Source organism: Chaetodon trifascialis, chromosome 2 (assembly GCF_039877785.1).
Source record: "Chaetodon trifascialis isolate fChaTrf1 chromosome 2, fChaTrf1.hap1, whole genome shotgun sequence".
Taxonomy (NCBI): domain Eukaryota; kingdom Metazoa; phylum Chordata; class Actinopteri; order Chaetodontiformes; family Chaetodontidae; genus Chaetodon; species Chaetodon trifascialis.
This window is the reverse complement of record NC_092057.1, coordinates 30,366,555-30,382,244: the sequence shown is the minus strand read 5'-3', so window position 1 is coordinate 30,382,244 and position 15,690 is coordinate 30,366,555. Positions and strand designations below refer to the sequence as shown.

The following is a 15,690-nucleotide window of genomic DNA, read 5'->3' as shown; positions in this document are numbered from 1 at the left end:
ATTGCAATCTTACATGCAAGAAGATCACCACCTGACCAATGGTGACAAAAGGGAACTGGTCCCTGGAAAAGGAACTGGTCCCCAGGCGCTGGTCGACTGGCAGCCCACCGCTCCTGGTCTGCCGTGGAGGAAGGACTGACCATGGATGGATCAAATAGCGGGATGGAATTTCACATATGCATGGGGTGTACATGGCATGGCGTGTACAGTTTCCTCCTCAACTGCATGTTGTGTGTAAAATGTGACGAATAAAGGAAATTCTTCTTCTTCTTAATAACGTGCAAGCTAAAGCAATAAGTATGTGAGTCCAAGATATGTATATTGTATAAAATGGTTCGATTTTATGAAATCAATAATAGCTATGCATGTTATTATTGATGTTACCTGTGAAGTCTCTCCGGGGCTGGCAGCGTGACTGCAAAGCTGACGGTGAGAGCAAAAATCTGAGCAGTGAGAATGAAACAGAGGATATGACAAAAAGTAAAAGACCAATAGTTTACTCAATTGCACAAATAATTTTTTTTGCAAGTTACAAGTTTTCTTTTCAGATGACATTTTTTTTGCCTCAGTGAGTTTTATTCTCTCTCAAAGTTTTTATTTTTGTTTGATACTGAAGAAGTTTTGTTTGGTTATTTTGACACAAATCTGATTCCATACTGGGTGGGACTGAGATGAGGAGGGGGAGCAGTTGCGCCTGCAGCGCAGTGCACGAAAATACCAAAGTCTGCGCTGCCACACCCCTTCGGCGAAGCGGACCTAACTTTGCGCCGCGTTGGCGGCAGAATCAAAAATAGAGCCCAGAGAGGTGAGAATCTGCTTGAACAGTAATTTTGAAAAATGTGATAATATTGATCAGAAATAATAGAATGATCATTTTCTTTGCTCTTAGGGAGCATGTGAAGGCAACATTCGTGCACCTCAAAGCTCCACAGTCAACCACACGACTAATGATGTGGATAATAGACAACAATACCAGAGGTTCAGCACGCACACACACACACACACACACACACACACACACACACACACACACACACACACACACACACACACACACACACACACACGCAGTTGTGTTTCTATCACTTTACAGGGAACATTACATTGACTTACATTAATTTCCTGGAGACTCACCCTAACCATAACCATAACCATAACCACTATTTGCCTAACCCTAGTCTTCTAAAATTTAATGATTTACATTAGGGGGAGCTGCATTTTGTCCCCATAAGAAAGGAGAGTCCCGACAATGTGACTGTGTAAACAGATTTCTGTGCCCACAATGCGAGGAAGCCTGGGATCTGGTGGTCCTGCACCGAATGCTGCAGAACCTCTTTCACTGATGATGTTTCTGGCATGGGACATGCAGCATTTAGATGAAATGTCCTGAATGGAGGGTAGAGAAGTCCCAATGATTTTCTCTGCTGTCCTCATCGCTGTCTTCACATTCTTCCAGTCAGAGGCACTGCAGTCTCCACACCACACAGAGATGCAGCTGGTCAGGATGCTCTCAATCATGTTTCTGTAGAATGTAGCGAGGATGGGCAGGGGCAGGTGGGCTCTGCTCATCCTGCACCCACCACCGTTGTGTCGTCTTTAAACTTCACAAAGTGGCTGGTGGCAGCCTTGGGGGCGCAGTCATGTGTTGTCAGGGTGAACAGCAGAGGGCTCAGGACACAGCCCTGTGCTGAGGGTGATGACACAGGAAGTGTTCTGTCCAACCTGCACTGAGGAAGTCTTTCAGTGAGGAAGTCAAGCAGCCAGTTGCACAAGGGGGTGTTAAAGCCTAGGGGTCCTGGTTTGTCTACCAGATGCGGTGAGATGATAGTATTAAACACTGAACTGAAGTCCAGAAACAGCATCTGCACAAGTTTCCTTCTACTCCAGGTGTGCAAGGCTCAGGTAGAGAACGGAGGAGATGACATCCTCAGTGGAGTGGTTTGACCGGTATGCAAACTGGAAGGTGTCAAATGTGGGAGGGAGTCTGGAGATGATGTGCTCCTTTACCAGCCTCTCAAAGCACTTCATCATAATGGGGGTGAGTGCGATGGGCCGGAAGTCATTTAGTGATGTGATTTGAGGGTTTTTTTGGCCCTGGGATGATGGTGGCAGATGATGGGACTTTGGCTTGATCTAGTGAGGTGTTAAAAATGTCTGTTAAAATGTAAACCTTGTCTCCAGACTTGAAGGCTGAGTTCCATTCCTTTAGGATTTTGCGTACATCATCAGTCATCCAGGGTTTTTGGTTGGCCCAGGTAATAATGTTGTTCAAAGCACTGATGTCATCCATGCATATGTTGATGTACGTAGGCTGAGACAGACATGGCATACTCATCTATGTTGGTGTGATCATTGTAAGTGGCAGCTTCTGTGAACATGTCCCAGTCAGTACACTCAAAACAGTCCTGTCGTGCCCTCACCTGCCTCACTGAAGGTTTTTCTCTGATCATCAGGGGCTTGTATGCAGGAATTAGCATAACAGAAATGGTCTGAAGAGCCAAGGTGGGGGCAGGGGGCTGCTCTGAATGCATCTTCCATGTTGGTGTAGGCCTTGTCTAATGTGCTCACACCCCTAGTTGCACAATCCACATGCTGGTGGAAATGTGGGAGAACTGTCATGTTGGCCTGGTTAAAATCCCCGTCAGCAATGAAAAAGCCCTCTGTGTGAGTGGATTGCAACTTGCTGATAGTCCAGTAGAGAACACACATAACCTCCTTTGTGTTTGTGCTGGGGGGCACATACACAGCAGTGATGGAAACTAAAGTAAATTCCCTGGGTGGATAGAATGGTCTACAGATTACAGTCAAAAGCTCAATGTCTGGTGAGCAATAGCTTGAGACAGACTTGGCATTATTACATCAGTTTTTATTGACGTAGATACACAAACCACCCCCCTGGTATTTAAAGTTGAGTGCGCAGCTCCTGTCTTATTCTAATAATAGCATTCTGTTTTTGATTTACTGTTGTTGTGTAAGTTGGCCTGAACTTAAAACATTAAACCACAATGGGCAACACAAATCTTATACAAAGGCATGTTAAAGATCAGTGTTGTGCCTGAACGAGTTCATTGAACAATAGTTCATGAACGCGTTCATATTTTGGGCGAACGTGAACTGAACGTACTGTATTACTGCCTGCTGAACGTTACTGTGAACTCGTTCATTCTGGTGTCTGTGAACGGCACGCTCTCTCAGTTTAACTTCGTTCAATAGGGTGCCAGATTTCTATAGAGCCTTCCAGGTGAAAACCCGGCTGAACCACACTGTAAACAGGCTTTAATATGTAGCAGAAAAAAGCCCAATCTGGCAACACCAGCCACCAGTGTCGCATCGTCGCATGCGTCATCAAAACAAAAACCAGCATGTAGGCGACAAAGCAGCAAGGAGGTGTTGTTTGATCATTTAAACGAGTTTTATGACAAAGGTCGGTGAGGATAGGAAAACTCTTACATTTCTATGCAAACTTTGCCCGCCGGCTTTCAAAAAGAAAATCCACACTTCAGTCACATGGGGTGAAAGCTGCAGCTGCTACTAGTGTGGACTGAATGGACAGCAACAAAGCGTTAAAGCAGCAATGGAGAAATGCTGTCCCCTCAATGCTAATGTAAACCCTGGTTATATAAGGATTCAAAACTGGATATGAAGATGAAATCTGACGCATAGTTACAGTGTTAAAACATAAAATAATTGCTGTCTGTGGTTCCATATGGGCTGTGTCAATAATTTTGAAAAATAATAGCTCGCAGCAACATATGGAAAAAAAAGAACTATGAACTAGTTCATTTTTAGAATGGTGAACTTAGTTTAAAATTTTGAATTATGAACTATGAGCTGAACTAGTTCATTTTAAAATTTGGAAACTGAACTTTGAAGTAGTTCATGTAGAAAGTGACTTAAGCTGCTCTGTGCTAACATACTGTGTTGATATCCAGTGTCAAATGTCAAATGTGAAAAATTCTGAACATGCTGTGGGACTGGGATAGTGATAATCTTTAAATGTGACTTTTTTTTATGAACAATATTGTTAATATATTTGGCAAATTATTATCTTCAGCATGGAAAACACTGCAGCATTAAGGCTAAAATTAAGATTCCATTGAAAACTGTCCTATCAAATTATTTTCCATTCAAAATCCAAAAACAAGTTTGTAGCATGCTCAGTCATGGAGAACAGAGGCTGCAGTGATTCATGTCATTTCCAATATATTCCAATAGTCATCAGGTTTCACAGTGAAAAAAGTATCAAAATGCCCATAGTATCTTCTTAAACGACTCCTGCCCTGTAATGTACTTCTCCTTTCCACATGCCCATACCAAAATATAGCTCAATACGTTTCCATCCCCATCCTCAGTATAGGTAAATCATGCTTAATATTTATAACTTAATATTTGTGTGATTATTTTCCCTTGTGTGCAGTCTGAATGAATAAAAAAGAAATAGATGGATCACTTATAGTATCTAAAAAAGAGACTAATACCTAGAATCAAGTAATCATGGTCACTTATTTGTCACTTTACAACACATGGTTGCAGTGAAATGTATGTTGTAGCCCCTTCATGCTACACACATAGAACATACATATGAGTCTTTTCATGTGGAATAACAAAAAATATCTGAAAATGAAAGAAATATGAAACAAGCAATATGCACCTCTTCACTGGCTTTATTTCACTGACTTTTGCTTTTTCTGTCTAGTCTCCTCGATAAGGTTTGTAAGGAACTAGCTGAATGGTACTTCCAGGACGGGTGCTCTGTCCTGGCTGCATGCTGCCACCTAGCTGTGGACAACATCAAGGTACACACCAAAGTCTGTGCAAGTCACTCTTAGTTACATACAGTGTATACAGTATGGGTTTGTTTGTATACACAGTGTGCCCGGCATTAAGAATTTCATTTGAGGATTCACATGTCTCTTGCTTATCATGACTGACTATTAATAATAATAATAAGAAAAACGATTTAAACAACTTGGCTAAAATATGTCTGTTTGTGTGTGTTGTGTTTTTAGTTATCCATGTCTAGTTTGATCCGAGGAAATGAGTTGGAGATGGCTGCATGTGTGGGTCTTGTCCTAGGAGAGGCCGCTAATCAGAGCACTACATACTGCCTTGAACTCTTGGCCAGGAAGTACATGACCACACCTACATGGTACGTTCAGTATGGACAAAATCATTCTTTTATAAACCTTAAAAGTAATTCAGCTAACACTGGTCCAGTTTTGGCTTCCTAATGCTAATTTTGACTTTTATAATGTGTCCTTTGAAATGTACACTTACTTTGCCTTTTTCTACCTTTAAGTAATACGATTTTGATCTCTTTATGTTGTAAACCTGACCATGAATGTGCTTATATACAGCTAGCTAACTTCATGTGATGAGTTAAATGAGACTGACAACTGCCAACTGAAAAAACTGTTTTACAAGCTATGTTTGACTTTGCATTATGACACATGCCTGGCATTGAAAGCAATGATTGAAAACTGGGGTGGAACCCAGTGATGGCCACTACAGGCAGACCACTCACCTCTGTGGAGCAGGGCACTGAATGTTACATAGAGTATGTAACCAGGCAGTAGGGATGGGTGCCAGCCAATTCCATCTTTATTGTTATTAATCAGCCAAAATTCACATCTTCATTTATCAATTTCAATGACTATAGATAGACTATAGAGCAGGGAGCTAAAGCAAGAAGACTCCAGCTGTGCGGTTACAGTGCACAACTACACATCTACAGTGGCTGCTTCTAAGGTGTAGTCTGTGCAAAGCACTTTTTTTTATCTTATCTGTGTTTACATTTAGGGAATACTCAGCTGACCTACTGCGAATGATTCCTGACAACCACATTTTATTGGCTAAGCTGTGCGCATTTTACCCAGGAAGTGCTGTTGAAATCGACCAATTACATCAAAGGGTGAGTAGGGATTCATTAAGTTAAATCAAAGACATTTTTGGATGAAATGGAATGGTAGTACCTCATTTAATGTTCATGATATTAACATTTATGATGATTGAGTGACTATGATTATGTGTTATTTGTCATTCCAGTGCGGTCTCCCTTCATTAGAGGAGTGTAAGACCTTGGCAGAAGCAGCTATGTGTGAAGGAGATTTGCTTTCAGCAGTTAAATTCCACCTGCTGAGCTCTGAACCTGAAAACGCCCTTCAGATAGGGATAGATCACGTTAAAGGTATTGTGTGGTTACCTCGCTGACATAATATTTGCACATTTTAAATATGATGACACATCTGTCCAATGACCTTTATCATGGAACAATTGGCAATATTTCAATGTTTGGATTTGTCATGGTAACTTGGAGTTAAAAGCCAAGCTACAAGTTACAAGCCAAAATACTGGACCTGATGACATTTACTTGCACTGCCTCCATTTTTCCCTTTACTATGTCATGCTGTCCTAAACTCATTACCAATGTGCATGTAGAGTGCTGTAATAGAAGAATTCTGACAATTCTGCTGTAACTGAAAACTCTGTGTTTTTTCCAATACTGTCATCACGTTTGATTTATAAATGAGGCAATATCATATTTTATCATCAATATTATACCATATTCAGAGATAAGTTTCGTCATTTGATTTCATGCCCACATGCTGGTGCACTTGCAGTTGTGATCTGTGAATGACCAATTTTCAAACCAATCTTTAGGAAGAACTTAAAGCTCAGCACTTTCAATTGATATGATAAAAAATACAGTGAACTGCAATCAAAACATTCATCAGCTGTTGACTACTGTTGTGGAAATTCTCTGCTGCTGGTGAAGAATGAAATAGAGACTTCTGCCAGCCGACAAGGTTTTTATTTTCTTTGCAAAGAAAAGGTCAATCATCACACGAGCGGTAGAATGAAGAAAGACCGCAAGCATGGGGAGAGCTAAACATTTATACATTAGGAGCGCCTCCCCCACCCAAAGGTGTGAATACACACCTTTAGGTCTGCTGGAGGTATCAGAGCCAACTCCCTAGGGGGTGGCTCACACTGGAGGCATCCTGCAGGACTTTGTATGTAGATGTTCAGAGGTCTGGACATCAGAATTTAAAACACAAAAGGACCTGATATCCTGGTGAGGAAATGGGAGGTGGGGTGTCTCTGAAGTGCAAGGAACTGAAATTGCCATTACACTACAAAGGTGTAAACCTATCCAAGTTACCATGTTAGTTATAACAATAACTTCTTAATGGTGACTTAAGACTAAGAACTTAAGACAATTAGCAAAATTTCTGTCTTCATAAAGCTTCATAAAACTCTGTCTTCCTCACCAGAACAGCTGACTGGATCTGATTGGACAGTGGATAGTGTTCAACCAATGCTAGACCTGATGAGTTACATCAGAACTGACCGCCTTATCATGGCCAGATTGACTGAGTAAGTACATTTATTACTTTATTATTAGTATGAATAGTTATTCTAATTATTTTCCAATATGCTGTTACTTCCTATACTTTGACAGAGTTAATTTGATCCAGGTATTTGTTGTGTGTCGTGTCGGGTGTATGTGTGTGCATTTGTGTGTATGTGTGTTCGTGCGTGTGTGTGTGTGTGTGTGTGTGTGTGTGTGTGTGTATGTAGAACCCGCAGTGAGCTGCTGATCCTGTGTGGTTATATTGGTGGTCTGCTGGCCGTTAGAAGACAGTACTCCAGCATCGTCCCTGCACTCTACGAATACACCAGGTAGACATACAGTTTTGTGTGCGTGCGTGCGTGCGTGTGTGCGTGTGTGTGTGCGTGTGTGTGTGCGTGTGTGTTAATATGGTTTTATTTAGGATGGCCTCATATAAGCTCTGAAATATGATCTTTTCTGAGATATTTTGCATGTGCAAAAAAAGTTTGGTACTTGGTAAATATAGTACATTCCAAAACTCCTCGGAAGTTTTCAGATGCATTTTCATCTGACTGGTCTGTTGTCTGACCAACGTTCTCTTTTAGGGTGGTGGTAGTTATTAAATAAAGTTAAGTATTGTTATTAAGTAGAGTTATTAAAAACTATTCTGGTTCACAGGACTGATCAGATGACTGTAACTATTAGTGCCTTGAAAAATTTCTCGTTATTAACGCGTTAAAGCAAATCAATTTTAACGGCGTCATTTTTTTTATCACGAGATTAACCGTCTTTGTGACCTAGTGAACTTGTAGTTTTTTATAAGCTGTGGCCACTGCTAGTAACGGAAGAAAAACTACAGGATCCGGTTGTAACGCGGAAACAAAACAATGGGCACGCCCCACGCACGTGTTGGGTCTTGTCTGCTTGCTAGCTGTAAAAGAGTAGGCTACCGGTTTGTGTGGATGTCAAGCGCGAAACGTTTAAATTGATGCGAACAAGATTCTGAATGGAAAGTTTAGTTTCAAAAAGTTGCCAGATGGGTCGACTGACAAGACCAAAGTTATCTGTGTGTATTGTTAATTATCACCGCAGCACATCCAGTCTGAAATACCACTTGATGGCCAAACACATGACTAATGCGAATTCTCCGCCGCCTCCTTGTCAAAACCAGGCGACGATGGATGGCTTTCGACAGAGGCATATGGATGCTGTTATGTTCAAAGGAAACTTAAGAAAGGAAAGCTTAAGCCATGGTTTAACTGCACTATAGGCTGAGTCCTAGTTTACAATGATGTGCACTTTGTAACTTTATCTTGTATCACCCTGTTTTGATCCCTTAGAAAGGGTTGTTGAAGGGGCTTTTTTGTACCAAGTATTTATTTTTGTGTCATCAGTTTATTGACAGTGTAAATTGTGTGAGATTTGATTCATTCAAATGTGAATAACTGCTCAAAGTGAGAATGTTAATGTGAAATATAACACTACATGCTGTTGTTTTCAATTAAAAAACATTTGCACAAAGCAAGCCAATCCACTTTTCCATGTTGATAACAGTATTAAAATGATAATTAATGGAACATTTAGAACAGATAAAAATGTGTGATTAATTTGCGATTAATCACGAGTTAACTATGACATTCATGAGATTAATCGCGATTAAAAATTTTAATCGATTGAGAGCACTACTAACTATATATCTAGGACAGATCATTGTGATAACTTTGAACATTTTAATTAACATCTAAGAACTCTGTGTAGTTGTTGCCTTCAGAGCAAATCAGTTTTAGAAACACTGAATATTCTCTGCAATTTTTAACCTTTATTTTACCACACATTACAATACTGTTGACTGTTTTTCATTTTTGCGTTTTGTTCAATAGATTCTGCAGGAACATTCAATTCAATTCAATAATATTTATATAGCACCAAATAACCAAATAACAGAAGTTGTCTCAGGACACAATTTCCATATAGAGCTGGTCCAGACCATACTCTTTATCTACAGAGACCCAACAATTCTCTCATGAGCAAGCACTTGGTGACAGTGGCGAGGCCTTTTAATAGGCAGAAACCTCAGGCAGAACCAGGCTCTGGCAGGGCGGGCATCTGCCTGACCGGTTGGGAGAGAGAGAGAGAGAGCAAAAGAGAGACAGTGAGAGACAGACAGAGAGAGACAGACAGAAATGCAATCACAGTGTCAGCTCTAATAATAGACTCTTAACTACAGTAGTGTATATATAGCATAGCACACATATATGATATTTTTATGTGTGTGATAGATGTGTGCATTGGTTACAGATTGTATTTCTATGTAATACAGCACTATGGATATAATAATAATGGAAATATGAGTAATAGTAGTAGCAGTTGCAGTGGATGTCAGGCAGGACCATGGCTGCTTTTTCACACTTTAGGAACCATAAGTAAGCCTGCATTTTGGGAATGCAGTGTTCTAGTGAGGTAATAAGGTACTATGAGCTCTTAAAGATAAGAATGTGCCTGACCATTTATGACTTTGTAACTAAGGAAAAGAATTTTAAATTTTAAACTAATCAGACTGAAATTGGATTAACGATTTGTTTCTCAGTCAGTTGTTAAAGAGAAGGGAGGTGTGCGTTCCTTTGAAGATTGAGCAGCTCTCTATGGAACTGGATGCCTGGCGGGCTTGCACACAGAGTAACAGCAAGTACGTTTTACACACACACACACACACACACGCACACACACGCACACGCACACATGCACACACACACACACACACACACACACACACACACACACACACACACACACACACACACACACACACACACACACACACAAGGACACCAAGAAAGAAAGCTAATATTACTACACCTGAATGGAAATAATAACACCATGAAGTACAATATTGAAAAGAAACATACAACATACAAATAATACGAACTGGGCCAAGGGTGATAAGAAATTTAAAGAGGAAGATGGTGACATAGCTGTGTTTCCTCCTCATCTGTTGGAAATGTTACAATCATGCTAAAGAGGCAGATGGTGAAGAGGGAACACTGAGGAGGTCTTTACAGTCATGACTCAGCACTGTAAACATACAGCATTGTGACCAATTGTGGCAACCACTGCTACAAAAATGGCTAATCTATTTGTACACTACCATATATTGAAATTCACTGACATAGTTCCACCAACAGTGACTGTTATCACTATAATACCTCTACATACATGCATGTGCACAGCATCATGATTGTATCTCTTGTCTGTTTTCAACAGTCCTCCATCAGATTATCAAAGAGAGGAGTTCAGCTGCCTCGAGAGGAGATTCCAGCCAGCAGACTCTAGTAAATCTAACATTTATAAACTTGGTTCATCACTAGAGAATTTATGGAAACAAAACACTGCTTAGTAGTATGTAGTATGTAGTATTAGATGCAGTATTAGTAGACTTTTACTGGGTTCAACAACATAGCCCTCGGAGGTGGGGTGCTGATGTTAGTTGTGGTGTGATGGTGGCATCAGTATCAGGAGCTGGAGGTTGTGAGTCTCAGATGCAGCTAATTTGGGTCATAAAGATTATGATATGTATGTTAGTGAGTATGTTTAGTGATTGGCTTCTGTGTGTGCAAGTGGCTCTCTGATCGAATGGAATGTAGTTTAGAGGGAGAAATGAAGCAGCAGAAGAGGCAGAATGAAGTATTATCCTGCTAGGCCATCAATTCAGTTGGCAAATATTTGGTGAAACGTGATGATAATGAATACATGTGTATATATTGGTAGTCATTCACTAGTAAAACATGTTTCCTCTCTCTTAGCTGCGATAGTCTTGTGTGGTGCTGATTATGTGACAGGATCCAATCTGCCGAGCCACTCCGATGTTCAACTATCTTGTTTCACTGGACACAGAATACAGGTGTGTGTTTCTATATTGCATTAGTTTATGTGTATGTACACTGATATACACTGATCAAGCATAACATTATGACCACTGACAGGTGAAGTGAATGGCACTGATTATCTCTTTCTTATGGCACCTGCTGGGTGCATATATTAGGCAGCAAATGAACATTTCATCCTCAAAGTTGATGTGTTAGAAGCAGGCAAATGGGCAAGCATAAGGATTTGAGCGAGTTTGACAAGGGATAAATTGTGATGGCTAGACAACTGGGACAGAGCATCTCCAACACTGCAGCTCTTGTGGGGTGTTTCCCAGTCTGCAGTGGTCAGTATCTGTTGCATATGGGGCTGCATAGCCACAGACCAGTCAGGGTGCTCATGCTGACCCATGTCCACCGCCGAAAACGCCAACAATGGGCATGTGAGCACCAGAACTGGACCACAGAGCAAAGGAAGAAGGTGGCCTGGTCTGATTAATCACGTTTTCTTTTACATCACATGGATGACCAGGTGTGTGTGCTTACTTGGGGAAATGCATTATGGGAAAAAGGCATGCCGGCGGAGGCAGTGTGATGCTTTGGGCAATGTTCTGCAGGAAAACCTTGGGTCCTGCTATCCATGTGGATGTTACTTTAACACCACCTAACTAAGCATTGTTGCAGACTATGTACATCCTTTCATGGAAACAGTGTTCCCTGATAGCTGTGGCCTCTTTCAGCAGGATAATGTGCCGTGCTACAAAACAAGAATGGTTCAGGAATGGTTTGAGGATCACAACAACGAGTTTGAGGTGTTGCCTTGTCCTCCAAATTCCCCAGATCTCAATCCAATCGAGCATCTGTGGGATGTGCTGGACAAACAAGTTCAATCCATGTAGGCCCCACCTTGCAACTTACAGGACTTAAAGGATCGGCTGCTAACACCTTGGAGCCAGATACCACAGGACACCATCAGGGGTCTAGTGGAGTCCATGCCTCATTGGATCAGGGCTGTTTTGGCAGCAAAAGGGGGACTAACAGAATATTAGGCAGGTGGTCATAATGTTTTGCTTGATCGGTGTATATTTATATTTTGTGTCTTTTCTCATGTTATCCTTCTTCTTTTCAATGTGCAGGGTCCTGTGTTTTTGTTGGAGGATGGTAAATCAGCAATTTCCCTTAATGATGCTCTAATGTGGGCAAAAGTGAACCCGTTTTCCCCTCTGGGAACAGGACTCCGCATCAATCCCTTCTAACAGACACACACACACACACACACACACACACACACACACACACACACACACACACACACACACACACACACACACACACACACACACACACACACACACACACACACACACACACATCATTTCAGAGGATGAAACACACACATAAAGTACATCCCAGGTCTCTTATTTGATATTTCCTTGCTTCTTGCTCCTCACTTGAATTGGAAGTCATTCCAAAGCTCTTATTTGTGCTGTGAGGAGCAAGGAGGGATCTCTGAGGAGCAAGGAGCAAAGATGAGAGAGAAGTGTTTTATTGGCCAACATGCCCTTTATTGGATATCAGTTATTGATTGGATGCTGCAGCTGATTGAACTGGAGTTTCGTATCAGAGTAAAGACTGATAGCAAATTAAACTCTCAAGTATCTCTCCAAAGTTTTTTTTATTTAATTTGTTTTCTGATTCACCATCTAGTTACAAATCTGTGTTAATTGGACCACAAATAACATTCCTCTGTTATGAGAAAGATTTTCCTTACACGATCTGTCATTTTGGGGATATTAGTGACATAATTAAGATTTCCCTGAAACGTTTAACCTAATAAGTGATTTCCAGTGTTCAAGAGAAACCATAATTATTAAATAAAGAATTCACCATTAGAATGTCAATAGAGACATGTGAATAATGAATAAATAATATAAATGCATTCTGCCAATAGAAATGGCTCCTGTGTTCCTGAGCAGGACACAGTAAACATTAGAAATTCACAGTGCTGGCTATATTTCATGTGATGGTGTTTGTTCAAGAACAGGCTATGGAAAGAAAACACTGGTGCTCTGGCATTGAGAACTGGAGGTCTTTACTCGCATTAGCAAAGTAACCATGTTACCAGTACCCATGTGTGCAGACACAAATTCATCAAAAGTCTATAGCTGTTAAGGCAGACTGACACCTGATCCAGCTATGATCAGCTGCCTTTGTCATCAGAACTCGAGACATGATGTTTCAGGGAAAGGACATTTAATTTCTCTAAAAACCCATTTCTTCATCTCTTCTCTCCTCACATAGTTTCCTTGATCTCATCATGCATCCTAGGTGGGAAGTTGGAGAAACATACATGCAATTTAAGAGACTTGGGATGTACCCATAGACTTACATCCATGTCCTGGAGATGTGACCTAAACTTAACCCTAATCACTACTTGCCTACCTAAGCATTACCCTAACCTTAACCCATGAATTCATCATGTGGGTATTGTGTTTTGTCCTCAACAGAAAGGCGAAAACATGCCCACCTACATACACATATAGGACATTCTAAGGGTTAACATATTAGAATGAAGAAAGAAACAAAAGGCAGAGAGTCAAGTGTAGTATTGGAAAAGAAAAGTTAAAACTTGGCTACAAATATTTTTTTTGTGTGTGTGTTTTTCAGTGCACTGACTGAGCCAACAAATGTAGTTACATCAATGAATAATACATTTGTGTCTGAAGATGATTCTGTTTCAAACAAGGGGGTGGTTTTGGTAGATATTGGTAAGCTTAGCTGTTACTTGATGGGAAATTAGCCAACAACATCATCATGCTTTAATTGTGAAGAGGGATTCTTATTGAATAAGATATGTGATTTATTTGGTAGGATTCCCTCTTTTCTCCAGGTAACAATGTCTCAAAATATGAGCATGCATATGCAGAGTATAAATCTGAATTACTGTCTTCAGTTGTATAAATAAAAATACTGCAATAAAGCAACTGCTGTTGTGTAATATGAGTCTTGACCTTATTGTGTGCCACCCATAATGCTGCAGAAAATAGCATGCAGATAGAAAAAACATTAAACATAAATGCTCCTGTACAGAAACAGCAAAGTTAACAACATGGCATCAACATAACTAAAAAGCAACCACAGCAGTGAAAGACAGCAGGGAGAATGTGTAAAGCACACAAAAGATAGAGACAATGCTGAGCCTACAGATGGTGAGAGAAAGTATCTGTGACACACAGGAGATCTTTGCTGCGCTTACTGAAGGACAATAGATTCAGCCGACGGAAGGACTGTACGCAGATTTAGGCTGTGTCATTGACTTCATCCAGGAACAATTACAGGGTCCAGAGAAGATGCATGGATATCGATGGATGTTTATGAATTTCCAAGAAAATGGCCTAAAAGAAGAAGTTAGAGTCATATTGGCCGAACTGAATCCAGAGGGGTCAGCAGTCAGACAGCGATGGAGACTTCAGAGAAGAGGACCTAATCACCTCTGGCACTATACGACAAGTTAAAACATTTTGGTGTGTTTATTAATGGCTGTACGGATGGCTTCTCTCAGAAAATAATTTGGCTGAATGCCTACAACACAAGCAGTGACCCGAGAGTGATCGGAGGCTATTCTAGAAACATTAGGCAATTGTCCCAAACTTGTGAACTGTGAAAGTGACCGTGGCACAGAAAACGGCCTTGTACGAGACCTGCAGATACATTTACGCACAACCCATGGAGACGATTTGTCCGGAGAGCAAAGCTACTTAGCTGGAGTTAGTACAGCAAACCAACGCATCAAGAATTGGTGGGGCTTCCTCCGCAAAGAGGGTATGGAATGTTGGATAAAGCTTTTTGGGGAATTATGGGACGAAGGAAGCTTTGATGGAGGTTTACTGGACAAGGCCATACTTCAGCTGTGCGTAATGGGATTAATTCAGGTATGATGATTGTCTGTTCTGTCTGGTCACACATGAATTATTGCCAGTGGCAGACAAAGTATTCAGATCATTTATTTCAGTAAAAGTAGACTAATACCACACAGTGAAAATACTCCACTGCAAGTAAAAGTCCTGCATACAAAGTCTTACTGAAGTAAAAGTGAGTATGTTATCTGCAAATTGTACCAAAAGTACCATATGTAAAAGTACTTACTGACTATGTTTCCATGCACAAAATATTCTGGTTTTTGCCCTTATTCTGACAAAGACAATATTGCTGTAGTGGCTACAAAAAAAGCCACTTGAGGGAATCTGAAGTTATTTCCAACTCATGGTGGTGTGTAAAAATTAGGTCCTCCATGGATATAAGTTTTACACTTTATTCACTTACAACTCTTTAAAACAAACAAAAAAACTCCTACAAAAGGCCAGGTGCTAAAGACTTAAAAATGAGCTCCTACAAAAGGCAAAAATAGTAAAATGTGACACAAAACCCATCCAGACCTCACACACACACACACACACACACACACACACACACACACACACACACACACACACACAC

General features: G+C 40.7%; 1 protein-coding gene across 2 annotated transcripts in view; it reads left to right on the top strand.

Moving 5' to 3' along the window:
* wdr17 (WD repeat domain 17) overlaps positions 1-14,194 on the top strand; it is a 54,173-nt gene extending 39,979 nt beyond the window's left edge. The window contains exons 23-33 of one of the 2 annotated variants that reach the window (XM_070979165.1): positions 890-978; positions 4,697-4,796; positions 5,010-5,149; positions 5,800-5,911; positions 6,046-6,187; positions 7,275-7,377; positions 7,582-7,683; positions 9,921-10,019; positions 10,595-10,662; positions 11,134-11,231; positions 12,330-14,194. In XM_070979165.1, coding sequence (XP_070835266.1) covers positions 890-978; positions 4,697-4,796; positions 5,010-5,149; positions 5,800-5,911; positions 6,046-6,187; positions 7,275-7,377; positions 7,582-7,683; positions 9,921-10,019; positions 10,595-10,662; positions 11,134-11,231; positions 12,330-12,449 — 1,173 coding nt within the window. In that variant the 3' untranslated portion in view covers positions 12,450-14,194. Of the gene's footprint in view, positions 1-889; positions 979-4,696; positions 4,797-5,009; positions 5,150-5,799; positions 5,912-6,045; positions 6,188-7,274; positions 7,378-7,581; positions 7,684-9,920; positions 10,020-10,594; positions 10,663-11,133; positions 11,232-12,329 lie in introns of those variants that run through there. The other variant, XR_011603034.1, reaches the window with a different exon arrangement.
* The last annotated feature ends 1,496 nt before the right edge of the window (positions 14,195-15,690 follow it).